Source organism: Triturus cristatus, chromosome 5_2 (assembly GCF_964204655.1).
Source record: "Triturus cristatus chromosome 5_2, aTriCri1.1, whole genome shotgun sequence".
Taxonomy (NCBI): Eukaryota; Metazoa; Chordata; class Amphibia; order Caudata; family Salamandridae; genus Triturus; species Triturus cristatus.
In genome coordinates, this window is record NC_140588.1 from 332,672,268 (window position 1) to 332,695,570 (window position 23,303).

The window sequence follows — 23,303 nt, forward strand, 5'->3', positions numbered from 1 at the left end:
GGAAGCTTGTTTCCGGTCCAGGGAAGGCATGGCTTGGCAGTTCGGGCTGGACTGTTCCCATGAGGCACAGGGTCAGACTGATTTGCATATGGCCATGTCTGAACTGGGGTGGCAGAGTGGGCTAAAGAACGGTGATGGATCAAACCCAGATCTGTTGACTGGGTGTGAGTGTTTGATTGGTTCTGAAACTCCGTCCATCACCACCTCCTTTTGTATCGCTTTGTTCGCCATAAGTTGGCAGGGTATGCTCAGACGTGAGTCCCTTGCTCACTTTGCCACTGGATTCAAGCATGCCTGGCTGATGACGGCTGAAATGCCAGAAACCGGTCCTAGGAAGCTTGTTTCCGGTCCAGGGAAGGCATGGCTTGGCAGTTCGGGCTGGACTGTTCCCATGAGGCACAGGGTCAGACTGATTTGCATATGGCCATGTCTGAACTGGGGTGGCAGAGTGGGCTAAAGAACGGTGATGGATCAAACCCAGATCTGTTGACTGGGTGTGAGTGTTTGATTGGTTCTGAAACTCCGTCCATCACCACCTCCTTTTGTATCGCTTTGTTCGCCATAAGTTGGCAGGGTATGCTCAGACGTGAGTCCCTTGCTCACTTTGCCACTGGATTCAAGCATGCCTGGCTGATGACGGCTGAAATGCCAGAAACCGGTCCTAGGAAGCTTGTTTCCGGTCCAGGGAAGGCATGGCTTGGCAGTTCGGGCTGGACTGTTCCCATGAGGCACAGGGTCAGACTGATTTGCATATGGCCATGTCTGAACTGGGGTGGCAGAGTGGGCTAAAGAACGGTGATGGATCAAACCCAGATCTGTTGACTGGGTGTGAGTGTTTGATTGGTTCTGAAACTCCGTCCATCACCACCTCCTTTTGTATCGCTTTGTTCGCCATAAGTTGGCAGGGTATGCTCAGACGGGAGTCCCTTGCTCACTTTGCCACTGGATTCAAGCATGCCTGGCTGATGACGGCTGAAATGCCAGAAACCGGTCCTAGGAAGCTTGTTTCCGGTCCAGGGAAGGCATGGCTTGGCAGTTCGGGCTGGACTGTTCCCATGAGGCACAGGGTCAGACTGATTTGCATATGGCCATGTCTGAACTGGGGTGGCAGAGTGGGCTAAAGAACGGTGATGGATCAAACCCAGATCTGTTGACTGGGTGTGAGTGTTTGATTGGTTCTGAAACTCCGTCCATCACCACCTCCTTTTGTATCGCTTTGTTCGCCATAAGTTGGCAGGGTATGCTCAGACGTGAGTCCCCTGCTCACTTTGCCACTGGATTCAAGCATGCCTGGCTGATGACGTCTGAAATGCCAGAAACCGGTCCTAGGAAGCTTGTTTCCGGTCCAGGGAAGGCATGGCTTGGCAGTTCGGGCTGGACTGTTCCCATGAGGCACAGGGTCAGACTGATTTGCATATGGCCATGTCTGAACTGGGGTGGCAGAGTGGGCTAAAGAACGGTGATGGATCAAACCCAGATCTGTTGACTGGGTGTGAGTGTTTGATTGGTTCTGAAACTCCGTCCATCACCACCTCCTTTTGTATCGCTTTGTTCGCCATAAGTTGGCAGGGTATGCTCAGACGTGAGTCCCTTGCTCACTTTGCCACTGGATTCAAGCCTGCCTGGCTGATGACGGCTGAAATGCCAGAAACCGGTCCTAGGAAGCTTGTTTCCGGTCCAGGGAAGGCATGGCTTGGCAGTTCGGGCTGGACTGTTCCCATGAGGCACAGGGTCAGACTGATTTGCATATGGCCATGTCTGAACTGGGGTGGCAGAGTGGGCTAAAGAACGGTGATGGATCAAACCCAGATCTGTTGACTGGGTGTGAGTGTTTGATTGGTTCTGAAACTCCGTCCATCACCACCTCCTTTTGTATCGCTTTGTTCGCCATAAGTTGGCAGGGTATGCTCAGACGTGAGTCCCTTGCTCACTTTGCCACTGGATTCAAGCATGCCTGGCTGATGACGGCTGAAATGCCAGAAACCGGTCCTAGGAAGCTTGTTTCCGGTCCAGGGAAGGCATGGCTTGGCAGTTCGGGCTGGACTGTTCCCATGAGGCACAGGGTCAGACTGATTTGCATATGGCCATGTCTGAACTGGGGTAGCAGAGTGGGCTAAAGAACGGTGATGGATCAAACCCAGATCTGTTGACTGGGTGTGAGTGTTTGATTGGTTCTGAAACTCCGTCCATCACCACCTCCTTTTGTATCGCTTTGTTCGCCATAAGTTGGCAGGGTATGCTCAGACGTGAGTCCCTTGCTCACTTTGCCACTGGATTCAAGCATGCCTGGCTGATGACGGCTGAAATGCCAGAAACCGGTCCTAGGAAGCTTGTTTCCGGTCCAGGGAAGGCATGGCTTGGCAGTTCGGGCTGGACTGTTCCCATGAGGCACAGGGTCAGACTGATTTGCATATGGCCATGTCTGAACTGGGGTGGCAGAGTGGGCTAAAGAACGGTGATGGATCAAACCCAGATCTGTTGACTGGGTGTGAGTGTTTGATTGGTTCTGAAACTCCGTCCATCACCACCTCCTTTTGTATCGCTTTGTTCGCCATAAGTTGGCAGGGTATGCTCAGACGTGAGTCCCTTGCTCACTTTGCCACTGGATTCAAGCATGCCTGGCTGATGACGGCTGAAATGCCAGAAACCGGTCCTAGGAAGCTTGTTTCCGGTCCAGGGAAGGCATGGCTTGGCAGTTCGGGCTGGACTGTTCCCATGAGGCACAGGGTCAGACTGATTTGCATATGGCCATGTCTGAACTGGGGTGGCAGAGTGGGCTAAAGAACGGTGATGGATCAAACCCAGATCTGTTGACTGGGTGTGAGTGTTTGATTGGTTCTGAAACTCCGTCCATCACCACCTCCTTTTGTATCGCTTTGTTCGCCATAAGTTGGCAGGGTATGCTCAGACGTGAGTCCCTTGCTCACTTTGCCACTGGATTCAAGCATGCCTGGCTGATGACGGCTGAAATGCCAGAAACCGGTCCTAGGAAGCTTGTTTCCGGTCCAGGGAAGGCATGGCTTGGCAGTTCGGGCTGGACTGTTCCCATGAGGCACAGGGTCAGACTGATTTGCATATGGCCATGTCTGAACTGGGGTGGCAGAGTGGGCTAAAGAACGGTGATGGATCAAACCCAGATCTGTTGACTGGGTGTGAGTGTTTGATTGGTTCTGAAAGTCCGTCCATCACCACCTCCTTTTGTATCGCTTTGTTCGCCATAAGTTGGCAGGGTATGCTCAGACGTGAGTCCCTTGCTCACTTTGCCACTGGATTCAAGCATGCCTGGCTGATGACGGCTGAAATGCCAGAAACCGGTCCTAGGAAGCTTGTTTCCGGTCCAGGGAAGGCATGGCTTGGCAGTTCGGGCTGGACTGTTCCCATGAGGCACAGGGTCAGACTGATTTGCATATGGCCATGTCTGAACTGGGGTGGCAGAGTGGGCTAAAGAACGGTGATGGATCAAACCCAGATCTGTTGACTGGGTGTGAGTGTTTGATTGGTTCTGAAACTCCGTCCATCACCACCTCCTTTTGTATCGCTTTGTTCGCCATAAGTTGGCAGGGTATGCTCAGACGTGAGTCCCTTGCTCACTTTGCCACTGGATTCAAGCATGCCTGGCTGATGACGGCTGAAATGCCAGAAACCGGTCCTAGGAAGCTTGTTTCCGGTCCAGGGAAGGCATGGCTTGGCAGTTCGGGCTGGACTGTTCCCATGAGGCACAGGGTCAGACTGATTTGCATATGGCCATGTCTGAACTGGGGTGGCAGAGTGGGCTAAAGAACGGTGATGGATCAAACCCAGATCTGTTGACTGGGTGTGAGTGTTTGATTGGTTCTGAAACTCCGTCCATCACCACCTCCTTTTGTATCGCTTTGTTCGCCATAAGTTGGCAGGGTATGCTCAGACGTGAGTCCCTTGCTCACTTTGCCACTGGATTCAAGCATGCCTGGCTGATGACGGCTGAAATGCCAGAAACCGGTCCTAGGAAGCTTGTTTCCGGTCCAGGGAAGGCATGGCTTGGCAGTTCGGGCTGGACTGTTCCCATGAGGCACAGGGTCAGACTGATTTGCATATGGCCATGTCTGAACTGGGGTGGCAGAGTGGGCTAAAGAACGGTGATGGATCAAACCCAGATCTGTTGACTGGGTGTGAGTGTTTGATTGGTTCTGAAACTCCGTCCATCACCACCTCCTTTTGTATCGCTTTGTTCGCCATAAGTTGGCAGGGTATGCTCAGACGTGAGTCCCTTGCTCACTTTGCCACTGGATTCAAGCATGCCTGGCTGATGACGGCTGAAATGCCAGAAACCGGTCCTAGGAAGCTTGTTTCCGGTCCAGGGAAGGCATGGCTTGGCAGTTCGGGCTGGACTGTTCCCATGAGGCACAGGGTCAGACTGATTTGCATATGGCCATGTCTGAACTGGGGTGGCAGAGTGGGCTAAAGAACGGTGATGGATCAAACCCAGATCTGTTGACTGGGTGTGAGTGTTTGATTGGTTCTGAAACTCCGTCCATCACCACCTCCTTTTGTATCGCTTTGTTCGCCATAAGTTGGCAGGGTATGCTCAGACGTGAGTCCCTTGCTCACTTTGCCACTGGATTCAAGCATGCCTGGCTGATGACGGCTGAAATGCCAGAAACCGGTCCTAGGAAGCTTGTTTCCGGTCCAGGGAAGGCATGGCTTGGCAGTTCGGGCTGGACTGTTCCCATGAGGCACAGGGTCAGACTGATTTGCATATGGCCATGTCTGAACTGGGGTGGCAGAGTGGGCTAAAGAACGGTGATGGATCAAACCCAGATCTGTTGACTGGGTGTGAGTGTTTGATTGGTTCTGAAACTCCGTCCATCACCACCTCCTTTTGTATCGCTTTGTTCGCCATAAGTTGGCAGGGTATGCTCAGACGTGAGTCCCTTGCTCACTTTGCCACTGGATTCAAGCATGCCTGGCTGATGACGGCTGAAATGCCAGAAACCGGTCCTAGGAAGCTTGTTTCCGGTCCAGGGAAGGCATGGCTTGGCAGTTCGGGCTGGACTGTTCCCATGAGGCACAGGGTCAGACTGATTTGCATATGGCCATGTCTGAACTGGGGTGGCAGAGTGGGCTAAAGAACGGTGATGGATCAAACCCAGATCTGTTGACTGGGTGTGAGTGTTTGATTGGTTCTGAAACTCCGTCCATCACCACCTCCTTTTGTATCGCTATAAAATGACGAGGGCACCCTTTTCTTATTTATTTTTATATTTTCCAATCCATGAGGACACATGTTGCTTGGATCGGTAAATACATTTTTGTTCGTATTAAAAGACCCTTAGGGGTGTGTTATGATGATGTTTCTTAGTTCTGTTTTCCATGTTGAGAATGTAAGGTGAAGAACACTCCAAGTGAGTCAGTTGCTCCTGACTCCTTGAAGTGGATCGACGCCAGGTTGTTCTAAGAAATAAACTTCATCTGCATTTGATCGTTTCCTGTGATTATATACGTTTCAAGTTTCAACATTGCGGAGACGATCTACAAGGAACATTTTTACACAACCTGGCGTTCTTTTGCAGTCTCTGTGAATTACCAGCGTTTGTTGGGTTTGTTCACCAAGAAATTATACAAACCCTTTATTTTGCGCTCACCGTCTGGGACATAGAATCACATGTGCAATGTACTGTACGATTTGTTTTACTTACTGCGCTTTTTAAGGAAAGTGGAGTCTCGCGTACTGTTCGCCTCTCAACTGTCGCTCGCGAGCCACTTTACATTGCTGTCCACGTCACTGAGGCGCAACGCACCACCTACGTCAATCACGCATGCGTGCTTCTCTCGTCATTGCTGTTACCTAGCTACGCTGACGCTTACGCTCTCACGTCGAAGTGCCGCCAACTTAGATTATTTCTATGTGTCCGACACCAACCAGTTCACAATTTAACTGCCTTGATACACAACGGATGGATGTACTGCAATCCGGAGTTGATCCTTTTGGCAGTTCAACGTCGGTGATTTGCACACCTTTCTTCAATATCGATTTACAGTGGGTAACCGTTGCAGATCATTCACGGTGATTTGCACACCTTTCTGTAATATCGATTCACGGTGGATAACCGAAGCAGATCATTCACAGTGATTTGCACACCTTTATTTACCATAGCGACAGTTATTAAATCAACCTGCTATCTGTTTTTAAACTAACTTACGTTATGGCTCTACAATCTAACTTCATCATGCCTCTTATGTTTTTTGTCACAACCAGACATTCCATCCATTGCTTGGGAAGACTGGATAGAAATGCTAGAACTACATTATTGCCCTTGATGGTCAAAACTTTAACCCTGCTAGAAAAAAAGCTGTTTTACTTAGTGCATTGGGTAGTGAGGGCCAAATAATTTTTAAATACTTACCTGTGACCATGGGACCTAATGGTTAACCAATGGATGATGTATACAAGGAGGCTGTCAAAAGGTTAGAAACAAGGTTTGCGAAAGAAGTAAATCTGGTAATGGAGAGATATACATGTTACATTCAGCCTCAATTGGAAAACAAATCTATTGAAGAATTTGTAGCTAGATTGTGTGAGTTATCGTTTAAATGTCGTTTTGGGGTGATGACGGAGGAGTTAATTCGAGATCAACTTATTGACCATTGTCGTGAGAAAAAAATTCAAGAAAGACTTTGGGCTGCAAAGGATCCATCTCTAAAAGAAGCTGTTTACTTAGCAAAAGTTATTGAGAAATCTCAAAAATGCATGAAGGAGTTAGGCAGAAGAAATTCAATGAACTGTGAGGTTGCAATTTTAGATGGTCATAAGGAAGTTGTTGATGAAGTTAACGTTATCACAAAGAAATATGTGAAAGGGTGTGCACCTAGTTCGGCCACTAGAAATAAGGGAAGGGAATGTTTGCGTTGAGGGAGTCCCTTTCACTTAGCTGACTCCAAGCGTAGTTTTGCTGTTGATCAAGAATGCAGAAGGTGTGGCCGCAAGGGTCACTATGTGCGTATGTGCAAACAGAGTGCTATTTCTGATAAGTACAAACCTAAAATTAATGTTGTAGAAACGTACTCACCAGTACCTGACTGCAGAGACAAAATACTGATGGTGGGGGATATAAATGAAGTATTGTCTAGTGGTGAAGTTGTTGACAGTAGGTCGAAAAGACCTGTTGCCATGTTTCAAATTTGTGGGACGGATGTGGAACGTGTGATAGATTCCGGGTCAATGTACACCATGATTCCCGAATTTTAATTTAAAAAATTGTGGCATAATATAACTTTGTTGACCAAAGATCTTGATCCAGTGGGGTACCAAGGGGAGTCCATAGACATTGTGGGCTACATGATTGGTATGATAAAATGTGGAACCAAATGCATTGAAGGTAAAGTGTACATTTCAAGAGATGGTCTCACCATACTTGGCTGGATGCATCAATTTGATCTTAATATTGTCATCAACCCTAGGTCACCGTGCTAAGTCACTATAGTAGAAGACATATCTTTACAAGAGATTTTGCAAGAAGCACATAAAGTCTTTGAAGACAAGTTGGGGTGCGTATAAGGATATGTACATAAAATTGTACTCAAACAAGGAACCAAGCCGGTACAGCACAAACTTAGGAGGGTACTAATCTCTGTTGGGGATGGTCTCAAAGACTTATTGCAAGGTATGTAAAAAGGGGGGTGATTGAGCCAGTGGAGGCTTCCCTGTGGATTTCTCCAGTGGTCATCACTCAGAAACCTGATGGCCGTTTGAGATTCTGTATTGACTTAAGGTCACTTAATCGTGACATTGTGGTTGATGCATTTCCACTTCCCAACATCAGTGAACTCTTACAGTGTGTGGGTGATGGTAAGTACTTCTCTAAAATAGATCTGATGAGTGCTTATCATCAGATCAAATTGCACAAAAGACTCCAAATCCTTGACTTCTTTCATCACCTCTGAGGGAACTTACCAATTTACTCGCATGCCGTTTGGAAACACGTTCAAGGGTTTGGAGAGGGTTGTCTACTTTCAAGACGACATTCTAATTTCAGGGAAGACTGTTGAACAACACAATATAATTCTTAGGCAAGTTTTGAGAAGGTTAGAAGATGTTGGCATGACTGTCGATCGTGACAAGTGTATTTTTCTCACCGAGCAAGTAGAGTACTTAGGTTACACTATGTCTAGTGGTGGCATAAAACCAAAACGTTCTTTGTTGGAAGCCATCAAATCTGCACCTGATCCCAAAGACAAAGACCAATTGAGGTAATTCTTTGATCTTGTAGAATATTATTCTAAGTTTGTGAAAGGTTTTGCTGACAAAACTGAGGATATTAGAAAGTTATTACGGAAAGGCAATAAGTTTGTCTGTGAAGAGGTTAAACACAAATGTTTTGAAAACATTAAGAGGGAAATTTGTGAAGCAGGAATTTTGGCTTAGTTCGACTTTAAGTGTCAAACATTCTTGACAGTGTATGCCAGCACTACTGGATTGAGTGTAGTTTTGTCATAAAGACAAGGTGGCTCGGAAAAGACAATTGCGTTTACTTCACAAACCCTCACCCAAGCTGAACGGAATTACTATGTTATTGAACGTGAAGCACTAGCTGTAGCTTGGGGTGCTAAATATTTCAGGGTATATCTCTGAGGGATGAAATTTGTGTTAAGGACAGATCACAAGCCCTTGATCAAAAATTTGTCGGCTGGAGGTGCTGGCAAAGGCTCAGCGAGGATAGCTAGATTTGCTGCACGTTTGCAAGAGTATCACTACGAGGTTGAATTTGTTCAGGGTTGGAAAAACATTCAGGCTGATTGCCTTTCTCGCATGTCTTTGAACTGGGAAACTGTGAATGAGAGAGGTGTTAAAGATACTGCTTCTGAAGAGTCTGTTGCATTTGTTCATGATGTGGTGCACAACAGTTTGGGTGCCATAACAAGAGTGCAGTGGGAAGAAGAAATGCTTATGGACGAGGTGTTAAAAAGAAGTTATGGTGATGATCCAAAAAGGTGTGAAGAGAGAGAACACACTATCTATGCCTGGTAGACCTTTCTGGATGGTATTAGATGAGTTATCTATAAGTGGTTTGGATGTTGTCATGAGGGGTGATCGCTTTGTACCGCCAAATGGGCTAAGATTTCACATCTTCAAGTTAGGGCATGAAGGGCACTTGGGCCAAGGTATAAAGAGTAGAAGGATTAAAGAAGAATTTTGGTGGCCTGGGTTAGATGAGCAGGTCAAGAGATGGGTTGAGGATTGCAATTTATGCAAAGAAAGTAAGAAACTTTAAAAGGTTGGCAATCAGAGTTTGTGTGGTCATACCGAGGACCCTGGTGCAGCGTGGCATACCATTTGTCTTGACTTCATAGGTCCCATGTCGGAGATACCTGGAGATTTCAAGTTTGCAGCTGTAATAGTGGATGTACATTCTAAACGGTCGATTGTAAAGTTTTTGAAAGGTATTACCACCAAGTCTACCATCTCGATGTGGGAAGAAATTTTCATTGAGGACGATGTTCCTACTGTTTTGATCACTGACAATGGTACTCAATTGACTTCCACTGATATGTGTCATTTTTTGGAGCAGAGTGGGATCAAGCATTCTCGCACTTCCTTATACAATCCCATGGGGAACGGCATTGTTGAGAGGGCCAACAGATTGGTCAAGGGGACTATTCAACTAGCTTTGTCAAATAGTCAGCCAGTCAGAAAACATGTGTTTGACATGTTATGGGCATACCGATCGACTTTACACAGTGTCACATCCAAAGTTCCTTTTAATCTCAGGAGAGGGTGTTCCCCAGGTACCATATTGGTTCCAGCTTGGTTAAAAAACTTGGGTAGTGTCTGATGGCAAAATGAAAATGAACAAATTCATCCAGTTCATACCAAGATCTGCAAGGGTGCTGGGTCAAAGTAAGATCCAGAAGGGCGCAAGGTGGTTTAAGTAAGTTCAAGGGGCCTTTTCGAGTGGTGAGTGTTGGGAAATACTTTGTGGTGATGGAGGGAGGTGAAAGATGGAATTTCAGGAATATTGCTTTGTATGAGAGGGGAGGGTTTGTTCAAGGAAAGAAAATGATGAGGGTTGTTCTGGTGCCATGTTTATGTGTGATGATGAAGTCAGGTGTGGTCGTCGTGATTCTGAAGAAGGAGTAAATGTTAGTAGTTCGATGCCTCCAGTTGAGGTCAGTTCCATGCCTCCAGTTGAAGTCAGAGTTCGTAGACCTCCTGCTTACTTACAAGATTATGTCAAAAAGTAACAGGTGCTCCACCTCATTTTCTTTTGAAGTTAGTTGGGATGGAGTGATTTCCCTTACTGTGTTTTTCTTAATATTTAGTTTCTTTTAGCATACCTGTTCTTTTGGCTGTTTCTTTTGTTTTGTTTAAAGTCATTATAAGGAAAGGGGATGTGTTATGATGAGGTTTCTTAGTTCTGTATTCCATGTTAAGAATGTAAGGTGAAGAACACTCCAAGTGAGTCAGTTGCTCCTGACTCCTTGAGGTGGATAGACGCCAGGTTGTTCTATGAAATACACTTCATCGGGGGGCGTGGTCTGCCATGCAGCGGAAAGAACGCTCTGTGAGCGAGCTCCGCCGGCTGAGACATTATACTACACTAATCCGCACATCCAGAGGAGTCAAAGTCTTGCTTTTCTCGCTTCATCGGAAGCGGTAGACCCGCGGCAACAAGTGATGCCTACACTTGGATGCTTTGCCGCTGAAGCTTCGAGCCATTCAAGATCTCAGGCTTTTCAAAAAACAATTGAAAACTTTTCTATTTTCAGATGCGCTCTAATGGCCTTCCCACGGAGTTCTCCTTCAGCTTTCGCGCCAGGACACTCTCGAGTATAAGTGCGCGCTATAAGTCTATTATAACATATAACATAACACTGCTCACCCGCCGAGATACAAGCCCCGCAGTGCCGTGCGAAGGTGAGAGCAGACCCGCCAGAGGTGTGGAGCGGAGGCCGTCACTAACTGAGGTCGGGGCTCCGGTGTGGGCCTAGGCGTCTCTGATTGAGGCGCTTGCGACTCCGGACCGTCCATCAGCGCGGATGCGGGGAGAGACCAGGTACCATTGTGTCACTGTCGCGAGGAGAGGCTGGTAACTGAGACACGATAAGAAGTCTCAAGAGGAACCTCCCGCGACCTGCAGACGTCATTTTACGCTTAGGAGCGACGATCGGCATCTTACCGCCAGTGGTAGAAGTGAGTGCCTGCCCTGTGAGACCCAACAATTCGGGAAGCTGTCTTGATCTGGGGATGCATTGTCCCACTGGTGGATCGGTGTAGCGCATTGGGCGGAGAGAGCACCATAGACTGGCGGCGCTGGTGTACTCATCCGGTGGGCACATTTTTAGAAAGGATTGCGAGCTGCTACCCGATGCACGCTGTTAGTTGGCTATCGCCCTTACAACGCTGGGGTGTAAAAGTTTGCTGGTAAAGGAACACTTGGTCCGAGTTGCAGTCATCTGTGCCGTGTATATATGGATGCAATTCAGGGACAGAAAGAAGTGGTAGCTAGCGCCATACAGTGATGTGAGGTGAGGAGAAGATTTGTGTTTGTTTGGGATGCGACATGATCTGGATCGCTGTTCTCTGAAATCAATCATGTTGAATGCTGTGGGCGTCGCCTCCCCCCACCAAAACATAGAGAGGAAGGAGGGAAGTGCTAGTAGCACATGGAAAGCTGCCATATTCCATCTGGCTTCTGTTGACCCATAAAAACGCGGAGGATCGTGGACTGGGAAAGAAGCAGTACATACGAGGAGGACATTGCGAAGCCTATAACTTCCTGTGGAGGTGCACTTTCTAAAAGTAAATCATGGGCAAACAAGATGCCAAACAGCCCAAACTCAGCTTTGACCAGAGAAGGGCGACTGGACATATGGAGTCGGACTCGGAGTCTGCAGCAGGAGGTACTAACGAGGGACAACTGGGGACCAGGGAGAAGATATCCGCACGCTTATGCTCGAAATGCGATCCAGCCTCCGCACCATCGAAGTGAAATTGGACGCGTTAACAACCCAAATGGAATCTGTGAAAACCCAGGTTGGTGTTCATGAACATAGACTAGACGTTCTTGAAAATAAACAGTTGGACTTTCATGAATTTCAGATTGAAACAAAGGACCAACTGCTGCAAATGGACAAGCTAATGGGTGTGATCCGCGCCAAGAACGAGGATTTGGAGGTGAGGTCACGCCGCAACAACCTGCACATTACGGGAATTTCTGAAACCACAGCAATCAACAAAATGGAGGTGTATGTAGCGTAACTGCTGCGGGACCTGTTTGCTGCACACCTCTCACCAGTATTTGCAGTGAAAAGAGCTCATCGTGCCTTGGGCCCCAGACCTCCGGTGGGAGCCACCTCACCCGCCCATCCTGGCGAGACTACTGAACTACCAAGACCGCGATGCGATACTGCGCCAGGCGCGCGCAATTGGGAAAATAACACATCAGGGGAACCAAGTCTCCTTTTACCCGGACTTCACGCCAGCAGTACAGGCGGCGAGACGCGAGTTCTTGCCAGCAAAGCGGATCCTGCTGCAGGCACAAATCCCCTACTCGTTACTATATCCTGCTAAACTTTTTTTTTGTTAAAATATTTTATTGAGGTTTTCCAACCGTTGAACCAATAAACCAATGTTGCATACAATAGCATCCGATATAAGACCCAGTCATCAATGCACATATCAGGAGAAACCAGATCGTCAACATTTGCTACCCTAACTCCCCCCCACCACCCTCTCTACCCCCTCCCCCCCTCTGTCAGCGTGCCCGCCTCCAACCCCTGTAAATTGAGACATCAAGCACCCCGAGGTCCGACACAGCCTAGCTCTAAGCAATGGAAAAGACATCAGGAATGATCTCAAAGGACCTGAGGCTCCATGTCCCCCGCCATATACACTTCATGCTCCCGCCCTGACCACCCATGCGCACCTCAATACTTTGTGCAGACACAGACCCCTCCCAAATACGCTTAAGTGGCCTCATCCGATGCAATCTCCCCTGCAGTCCCAGAGGGCTCCGCCCCGGGTCCCATACCCCGGTCAACGTCCACAGGATCCCCGTCTTCCTCATCCAACTCCTCCAAAGCGCGGAGCCCCTCCACTAGCGCTCCCCATGCCCTAGCCGCATCCAGCGCCTTATCATTAGCCGCCCGCCGGGCCAGATATCCTGCTAAACTTAAGGTGTCGCATGACGGCTCTGCCCACTTTTTCACGGATGCTTGTGGGAGGGGGTGGTGGGTTGGGTATGTTGTTAAATGTTTTGCTGGTGTATTGGTGTGCTATTGGATGAATCTCACGAACAGACTTGAGATCACAGCATGTTGCCATCGATACGGTGATGTCACACACGTGGTTTTATGGTACATCACCGGATCAGTATAAACTGCTTGACATGGAACATTAAAGGGCTGAATGACAGTAGGAAATCTAGACTGGTACACGCATACCTCACAAGGCACAATATAGATTTATGTATGTTACAGGAAACTCACTTACATGCTCAGTCATCCCCAAAACTCAAACATAAAAGATGGGGGTTTACTTATACATCGGTATATTTCAACTATTCCTGTGGGGTGGCAGTGTTGGTTAAACGTGGCATTGACTGGTGCGAGAGAGAAGTGCACACAGACCCTGAAGGAAGATATATTATTTTGTTGGTCTCGTTGGGAGGGGTTTCACTAACCTTGGTAGCAATATATGGACCTAATGTAGACTCACCAAGTTTTTTCCAAGATATATGGGCTAAAATCAAAGCAACTGGTTGATTCTCTTGGGGGTGGGGGGTGGGAGGGTTTCAATGCCATTTTAAATGATGAAATGGATAGACAAGGTACGGCGAGGACACATCATCCCGCAGCCGGCAAAGTTCTGACTGCATTGTTAAATGATGGAGACCTGGTTGACGTTTGGCGCTTACAGAACCCGCAGACTAGGGAGGCTACCTGCTTCTCTGAACACCACAAGGCCTAGTCTCGGTTAGATTACTGGCTGACAACTCGAGATGTGGCTAACTGGGTTGTTGAGGTGACGCACTTGCCAAGGACACTATCAGATCACTCCCCATGTCTCTTGAAGATTTCGCTCCCTGACACCACGCAGACAGCGTTCTCCTGGAGATTGCCACTATATGCGATATTAGATGCGGCATTTAAGGAGGAAATTCGTAATGATATAACTGACTATTTCACTCTCAATACAGGCACTGTCGACACTGAAGCCTCTTTATGGGTGGCATTCAAAGTAGTCATTAGATGACAGTGTATTTCTAGACAAGCAGGGGTATTCAAGGCTATTAGACTTACATTACAGAACATTGAGGCTCAAATAAAATACCTTGAGGCGCGCTTCTACACTGAGGGCACGCCTGCTATTCTAGATCAATTGAAGGCTAAACTACTAGAATATGACGAAGAGGCACAAAGGGAGGTGAAGTTTCTTGGGAAATATGCAGAAGCGCTTAGATATGGGGAGGGCGACAGACCAGGACAGACGCTTGCTGGAATGCTTCGAAATCCGCGATCCACTGCCTAAATTTCCAAACTGGTCGATTAAAGAGTTGGTACTGTCAGGGGCCCGGTGTCTAAACTTAATGAGTTCTCCTCCTTCTATGCCCAATTATATACAGCTACACAAACAGAATGCCCAGAGGGCATGTAGGCATTTTTAGATTCTCTGGCACTGGTCTGGTTCAATAACCGAGACAGAGAGTACATGCACCTACCGTTCACGGTCAAAGACGTGGCTGAAGTGATTAAAAGCTTACCATTGGATAAGGCCCCCGGGTCGGACGGGTTGACGACCGCCTTCTATAAAGCTTATGCAGAGGAGCTTGCGCCCAGACTTTTGGCGGTGTATGAGGAAGCTCATGAAACGGGTATTCTGCTCCAAACAATGCGGGAAGCGATAATTGTAACCTTGTTAAAACCAGGGAAAACGGAAACTGACTTAGATTCATATCGTCCCCTGTCGCTTATCAATGTGGATGTCAAAATTCTGGCAAAATTAATAGCGAATATGTTGAAACCTATGCTCCCCCTCATAGCCCTACCAGATCAATCGGGTTTCATACCCGGGAGGGCTACCTCCCACAACCTTAGGACAGTCTTTTCGGTCCTCCACTATTTACACCAGATGTGCAGGCAGCGGCGGTGTTCTTGGACACAGCCAAAGCCTTTGACTCGCTTGAATGGCCCTATCTCTTTAAGATATTGGAGCGGATGGGGTTTGGCCCCCTCTTCATCAAATGGATCAGATTGTTATACACTGAACAGTGGCTAGGATACGAGCGAATGGTCTTTTATCTGATCCGTGTTTCAGATCACGCGAGGCATGCGCCAGGGGTGCCCTCTGTCCCCTCTGTTTGCTATTGCGATGGAGCCATTAGCTGCACGCCTTAGACTACACCACACGGATAAGGGGATAGGGTTCAGTTCTAGGAGCCTCCTGATATCACTTTACGCAGATGATGTCACCTTGTATATTCTGAACCCCGCGCTGAACTTAGACACTGTATTAAGAGAGTTCGTCAAGTTTGGTGGGTTGGCTGGCATATCTATAAACTAGGCCAAATCGGTAATATTCCCCCTCACAGACACTACCAAGGCTGTAACTTCTGAGTTCCCGTTAAAATTGGAGGATGAGCAAGTGAAGTATCTGGGAATCTGGATAAGTCGAGATCTACATGAGATATCGAACTTAAACTATGGTAGGGCCATTACTTGGTTGGAGGAGAGGGTTGTTCTATGGGCTAAGCTTCCATTATCTTTAGTAGGAAAGATCGCTCTGGTGAAAATGGTTGTGCTACCTCGATTTCTGTATCTCTTTGTGAATTTGCCAATCATACTTACACAACCGTTCTTTAAAACACTGCGCTCACTGTTAATTTCTTTGGAGTGGGCAGGTGGACAAGCTCGAGTATCGTGGGAACTTCTGTCTCTTCCACTCAAACAGGGAGGCCTGGGTGCTCCAGACATGAAATTGTATGCACTCTGCGCACAGGCGCAATTTCTGCACTATTGGGTACACCCGACGCCCTTTCAGCCGCATGTGGCTGATGAAAAAGATGCGGTGGCACCGGTGCCCTTACAGGTGGCAGTGTATCAGACACATCGTCGCCCCACCAATGGTATTGACACTTCTGAAACTTCAAGATGGGCTTGGGATGGTTTACGCAGGCGGGCGGGCGGGAGCCCAGGTACTCTATGCCCCCTCAATCCCCCTAGCACAAAATCCACTGTTATCCAACATCAAAGATGAGATAAACAAGAAGAAAGAGCAGAAGATGTCACTTCATACATTTGCGAACCTCCACCCCGGGGATGAGTTTAGAGACCCCCGATGGCGGAGGAGGGACAAAGGGTATCATAAACTACGGGCCGCCTGTCGCAAATCGCACCATGAATTCCCGGCCCAACCACCCCCTTTACTGGCCCTGGAGAATCTACTCCATTCACCCTCGCCACATAGACTTATGACCAGACTTTACACGCAGATGCAAACCAATGCCCCTGTGACGAAACCTAGTAATTGGCTGAAGTGGAACGCTGAGCTATCGCCTCCCCTGACTGAAGGTCAGTGGACATACTGTTGCACTCAGCTGACTGAGTTATCCCCGAACTATAAGCTTTGCTTAGTTCATTTCAAATTTCTCCATAGATATTACAGAACACCCATTAGTTTACATCGAATGGGGCTTAGAGATGACGAATGCTGCTGGCGGTGTGGGATGACCCCTGCATGTTTCCTACACATGGCATGGGAGTGCTCTGCACTAGCTGACTATTGGTCCAACATTCTTACATCTATAAATCAGATCCTGGATATGTCCTTATCCCCATCCCCACTATTGGGATTGTTAGGATATGTCAAAGACACACATGTAAAAAAAAGTAAATTACATGTACTATTGCTACTGTTCGCCAAACGCCAAATCGCAGTCCATTTGGGGAGAAAGAGGAAGCCTATGACCACGGAGTGGATAAGAGAGGTTACTTACAGTCATGTTCAATTAAATAATTTCTGGGAATTGATGCCACCCACTTCTAGACCCCGAGCGATATGGGAACCATTTATTACCTGGGCTCAGGGGAGGACGAGTAGAACTGAAGATGCTGTGGTAAATGCTGTTCAAACGGGGGACGTGTAATTAATAGTGTATGGAGATTTGATATGTGTATAAGATGGACACTGTAAGATAAATTCTGGAGACTGGTGTCATATGTAGACACCACAACCTCTATATGTTTACTGCTACATGAACACTGTTTCTGAGCCTACCGGACACATTGCTATGTCAGATAAATGATGACTCAAGATTGATGTATGGGATTTGAAATGTCATATATTTGGCACTAAGGAACCAAGTTTGTTTGTTGTTGCATAAAATGTACACTGTACTTATTTTGAAATACCAATAAATACATTTTTTTTTAAAAGAAGAAAAAAGAAATACACTTCATCTACATTTGATTTTATATGTTTCAAGTTTCAACAGGTGTGGTGGTCGGGGGAAGAAAAGTAGCAAATGAGTGAGAGAGCAACACGGGGGACGAGGGGAGAGGTACACCATGGCTAGAACTAATCAGAGCGCATGGGAGTTGGGGGGAGGGGGAATCACACAAGAGAGAGAAGCTCAGAGTGCTGGGTGGGGGAAGAGTAGTTGGAGCTGTTATTTGGAGGGGAAGAAGCATGCAAGGGATATAGTGGGAAAACACACACACTCAGAGTGCTTAATCAAAAAGAAAAAAGAAGTTCCCAATAAAGGGGCAGTGAAAAGGTACAAGTCAGCCATTCAAAAGTTTAGCAAAGAGGAAGGGACAAACAGAAGACGTTGAAGGCAAGCCATTGAATACGAAGTAAGCAAATGAGTGTTACATAAGCAAATGAGAGTAACAACAAAGCCAACCAATTGTAAGCAATGAACCATGATGTAAGCCCACTCACTACACGTTCACAATGGGTCCTTTGCAAACAGAGAGCTTGCACTGTCCAGTAGGTGTGATCCAGAGGTGCAACTAGAGCCAAATTTCAGGGGGGTCGGGGGGGGAGGGGTCTGCTACTGAAAATTTCAGGGGGGCGGAGCTGACTCTTCCAGCAATATGCAGAGTGTAGATGTAGGGGCTCTAAGAAGGGGTAAAAAACAACAAAGCCTCCTTAACAAGTAAATGGTCTTTTAAAGACCTATGAAGTACCCGGGTGCGGCTGTAATAAAACGGATCACCAGCCCGGGAAGCTGTCTCAGCCCGGGCTGACACACACAACGGGGGCGGGGGGCTGGAGGGGGAAAGCTCGGTTGAAGCCTTTTGAGCCCAATGGGCGTTGCGCGTCTGGTGTGATCTAAAAACAACTTCCAAATGTCCACACCAGACACTAAATGGTTGGAGAATTCAAAGAATTTGTATCATTGACTACACATGCTATGTACATACTTTTCTCTAAGAAAGACTAAGAGATTGCACAATAAAGAGTGCAATCACAAAACAAGGAAATACTGTTCAATAAAGAGTGTGGTTACAATACAAGTCAAGTAGAGAATGTTAGCTAGGACAGTCACAAAGACAGTACAATACAGCATGCGTTTTGTAATTTTCAAAGAAATTATCACATTAAAAAACACACAGATGATGAGATTTTCTTTTATATCATCATACAGACGATCTTATGATGTCAAGCTACTGTGATGTAGTCATCATGCAAATCAATGCTATTCGAACCTGAAAAACTCTACCTTCTTCTGATCACAGAATATTGAGAAAGTATATAGGTGTGAGCAAGGGGCTCAACAGTGGCATGTAAAACAGGGTACCGTTCCTATTTTTCAAACGACTGCAAGGAAGTGTATTCTCCACTTAGCAAAAAAGATTTTCTCCTGGAGAGAAAAGTTACAAATAACTTGGAAGCAATTACGTTATGAAGGTTGGACTGCTTAAATAAAGTAAACACAGCTTTCTCACTTCCACATAATTCTCTTTGGAGTCGGGCACATACTCAAATAATTCTCTGACAGGTGTGATTGGACAATTGATTGTACAACGTAACTACCTACAGGCTAAATTAATGAGCCACTACTAAGCCATTAAACAGTTCTACCAAGTAACACGCATCACGCATTAGACTAACGCATTTCAGTGTGGTACTCTGCATTACCGCACTGAAATGCATTGTCACGCATATGCTGTGTGGCGGCTATCATAGAAAGCACTGTATAAAACAGAGTCTGTGGCTTGCCCGTGACGTGCGCACGCTGCTAGAGCAGGCTTGAGGCTCTCAGCTGAGCTAACGCTGCTGGCAGCCTCACTCTACTGTTACAGTGTATCATGGTGATTCCAATCCCGCGGCACTGTCAGCCTGATGTCATCGCGGAGGACGTCGCTTCATAATACTGGAGCGCGGGGAGTTTAGGAGAGCTAAAAAAGTCGGCTGGCTAGTAAGTTTATCATGGCCGGAGGGAGGGCTGCCTATAATCATGGCGGGAGGGAGCGCAGGATAATAACGTGGCCGGAGCGCTACAAATAACCGTGGCCTGAGCGCTACAAATAATCACGGCTGGAGCATAGTACAGATAATCATTGCACCCGGCTGTGACGCTTGCAGCACTTGCTCAGGCCTGGGTCGCCATGTGCTATCAGCTGCTGCTATTTTACTCCCACCCCACCCCACCCCCCTGCTGAATTCAATAGTTTATGGCAGCCGAAGACTGGATGGTCCCGCCCGGGACTCACAGGAGTCAGGACAGTACAGCAGCCTGGACACGGCTTTCACGGGAGGCAGGCCTGGGGGCCAACTAATTGCCACGGCCTGCGGTGGCTCAAGCCTGGCTGAGCCTGCCTTCAGCCAGTTGTGTAGACCAGAGACAGCGGCCTGGACGGCTTTCACTGGACTGGAGGCGGGCCTGGGGGCCAACTTGAATTGCCACGGCCCGCGGTGGCTACAGCCTGCCTTCAGCCAGCTCTGAGCTGTAGACCAGAGTCTACCTGTAATTATAGAGTGTGCAGAGCCAGCATTGGTTAAAGAAGTTATAGGAGCCCGGAACCAATCAGCTGCTTCTAAAGGTGTCCAGAGGACTCGTGAGCAGGCATTTGACATGCATACATGGATGATGGTAAGTAAGATCATTCTTTCTTGATATTGTGACGAGGATAGTGAGATGTGCTAACCTCGACCTTTGCGAGGGAAAGGTTGGTGTTTTTCCTAGATAGAGGTCCCAAGTACAGTGACTGTTTCTTAAATTTGTTTAAATCAAGATCTGCATTATATTTTATCAGCTCTTCTGCTTTTACATTCACAATCATGAAGCACTGTAGCACTGAAAAACGTAACCTGCATTAAAGTCGTTTAGCAATATGATTTGAAAGGTAATTCTTGCTAAATACATGCACAAGAAACTATTTAAAACAGTGCACATTATATTTTACCACCCAGCATCAGTCCACAGACCTGCAGGTACCTGAACTCACTGTCTCTCGAGTGCTGCTCTATTTGATTCTCGCTCTGTGATTGACGGTCTGGCTGACAGCTCTTACCTGTATATGTGCTATAGTACATATATAATATGTTTCCCTTATCTTCACTGCTTGATTTTACTTGTGAGAAAGTGTCACTCATAGTCGTTGAAATGCCACCCATAATTACACTGAAATTATGAAAATGTCACACATGCCAAACTGGAACCTTGGCAGCTATGATTAAACAGCTACAAAAAAGGCCTAGATATTCAGGAGAACAGAACAAACCTATAGAGTAAAACTGCCGATAAACAAGCCTAGGCATCATGTCTAAATCCCATACGAAATTTCAGAGGAACTTACCTATGTACTTGATCCTTGTGAAAACCGGTCTTTTTTTGCTCCCATTTCTTTTTCCATTCCCCCTCGTCGACAACTTTATCTCGTTGCCTCGGAGCATTTTCATCTCCCTGTGGAGTTCTCGAACTCTCCATTGCGCCTTAAAAAAATAAAAAAGATTTTTTAGAACACAAAAGAGATTTAGGTTTTTCTCTTTCCTATACTAGTGCGTGACACAGCAGCTTTGCTGTTCAGCGCACACCTGAAAGTTAGCAATGCCACGAGTAAACCGAAACTTTTTTTTGCGAAAGAACTGCTGACTAAACAGCCCTACGGCAATTAGGTCAAAGAGAGAGACAGAACCAGTTTTGTCGGTGAAAGGAAAGTAAGCTCAGACTAAATGCACCTTACTCTGCTGAGATTGCCAACGAATTTGTCAGTTGTGATGCTAATCAATCGACACCTACCGACATGGAACAGCCAAGGCACAGCAGTTGTGCATTAGTTTTTGTATGGTGTATACCTGCCATGGTGCACTGGAAGAGGACAAACACATATACTCATTCCTGTCATGTATATCCGATGTAGACAATCTACCAGCTCTGCCACCATCTTGCAAAGTATGCTAGGGGCCCACAAAGTAACATAACAACATATGAACATTCACAGTTAGAATATGTTATTTACAGTGTAAATGCTTGGCAACGGATAAAGCCATCAAGTGTTAGGGCGCTTTGTAAAACACGCTTGTACGGTACCATGACACGGGGACGAAGGAGACACAAAGTTTCTGGGGAGGACAGGGACAACCTTATGGACTTTCCTGTGACCCTATACAAATCGCCCGCTGTGTGACAACCATACACTTCGTTAAATAAATACAATTGCGTAGTTTCGTTGTGAAATATTGTGAAAGGCAGGCATGTAGTCACAGTTTGCAAGTATGCTTTATTGTTATTTACATTCACAAAGTAATTACACCAAATGTGAAAAAACATGTTTATGAATCTTGCATTTTCGTGCACCAAGCAAACAAAGGTAGGACGAAAAAAAAGAAGAATAAACGAGGTGCTCTTAACGACATTCCTACACCTCAAAATGCAATTGGATTTGTTTTAAATTGTTTTTCCATGCTGCAGGCAACTTTAAACAAATGCACCCTAAGTGAATGCTGCCAATTTAATAAACTTTGTAGTTGTTTTATGCGGCTTGGGCAAGACTGGTCAGAGTAAAGTGGCTAACTGAAAAGTGACGTTTAGAATAATCTGGAAAGCAACCAACAAGCTAGAGGAGCGACAGGCCCAAGACAACAATAACAAACAAGCGTTGGCATAGCCAATAGGTCTCGCCTTTGGGACCTTATAAGTGTTTAGCCATGCAACAGTTGATGTCGTTGCACAAAGGATATTGTGCTGGATAACTAAACACTTATAAGGTCCCAAAAGCGAGACCTATTGGCTATGCCAATGCTTGTTCTAGTCTACTGATCCACATTTGTCTGGGGAGAAGGTCCTGACAAGGTTTCCTTTCGGCCTGCATGTTCAAACACACTTTGCCCAATTCGGATCTTCCACGTTCTGTACCACCTCCAGGCCGTGTGGCTTACCCCTGTGCTCAGACCTGGTCTCCATTGCTTTTGATATCTACAGTGAGCTGCTTGGACCATGACAGTATGGATATCCCCATCCATTACATACTGAACTCTGTACTTCAGTGTCATCGCTTGCTGATATCCACTTCCCAAGGAGGCTGTTGTAGAAGTGAGACCTTTCTTCAAGAAGTTGCTTCACACAAGAAGGTTTGATTAAAGGTCGTTTATTCAAGTACAGGTGTACAAAGAGTCCCCATCCAGCTGCAATCTGAAGATAACTGCCGCTTTCATTTGAACATTGTTAAGCAGCTAGGCAATAAACATTCTAGAACCAAGGAGCTAACAGAGATGCTCTCAGGGATGCTAAGAACACCACATCACCTCCCCCTTCACAAAACAACAACTTTTAAAAGGAAACACTTTTTTTTATACATATAACAAAAAAAATAACAAAAAAACAAAGAATTGTTCTAAATATGGAAGAGGATAGAAACCATCATGTAGCATAATCTTGTAACCGTAGGGGAGCTCGCCTCACACGAAGTGGTCTGGATGCCCTTTCTTCAGCGCAAGACTCCGGGACCACCTCTTGTGTGGGAGGCCCACTAGTTCCATCAATGGATGGCACAGGACGAAATTTAGCAACCCTGCTTAGGTTCCAAATCTTGTAATCACATGTTTTAATGGCATTCTTAAACACTTTGATGACACGCAAAGGCTTACTAAACTTGGAAATACGCCCTGTTTTCCTTAGAGACTTAATCTTGACCCAATCTCCAACACCGACAACAGTACTCTTCACAGCCTTCCTTTCATCATACCGAACCTTCCGTTCATCCATTATATTTTTTTCCTTCTCCCTCCATCCATCCATACTCCCTACATCATCACACACTAAGGACCTCTTGTCACACACCCACAAAGGAACAGTTTTAGTACTTGGAATTCTACCTCT

The 23,303-nt window shown here is 46.6% G+C and overlaps 1 protein-coding gene across 2 annotated transcripts in view; it reads right to left on the reverse strand.

The window, feature by feature from the left end:
- Window positions 1–23,303, reverse strand: part of LOC146822941 (putative thiopurine S-methyltransferase) — a 232,630-nt gene that overhangs the window by 134,958 nt on the left and 74,369 nt on the right. For both annotated transcript variants that reach the window (XR_014962097.1, XM_085607094.1), the window contains exon 2: window positions 20,782–20,917. Coding sequence is in view for 1 of the 2 variants with exons in the window: in XM_085607094.1 (XP_085463220.1) it covers window positions 20,782–20,912 (131 nt within the window). In the remaining variant the exon portion in view is untranslated. The remainder of the gene's footprint in view (window positions 1–20,781; window positions 20,918–23,303) is intronic.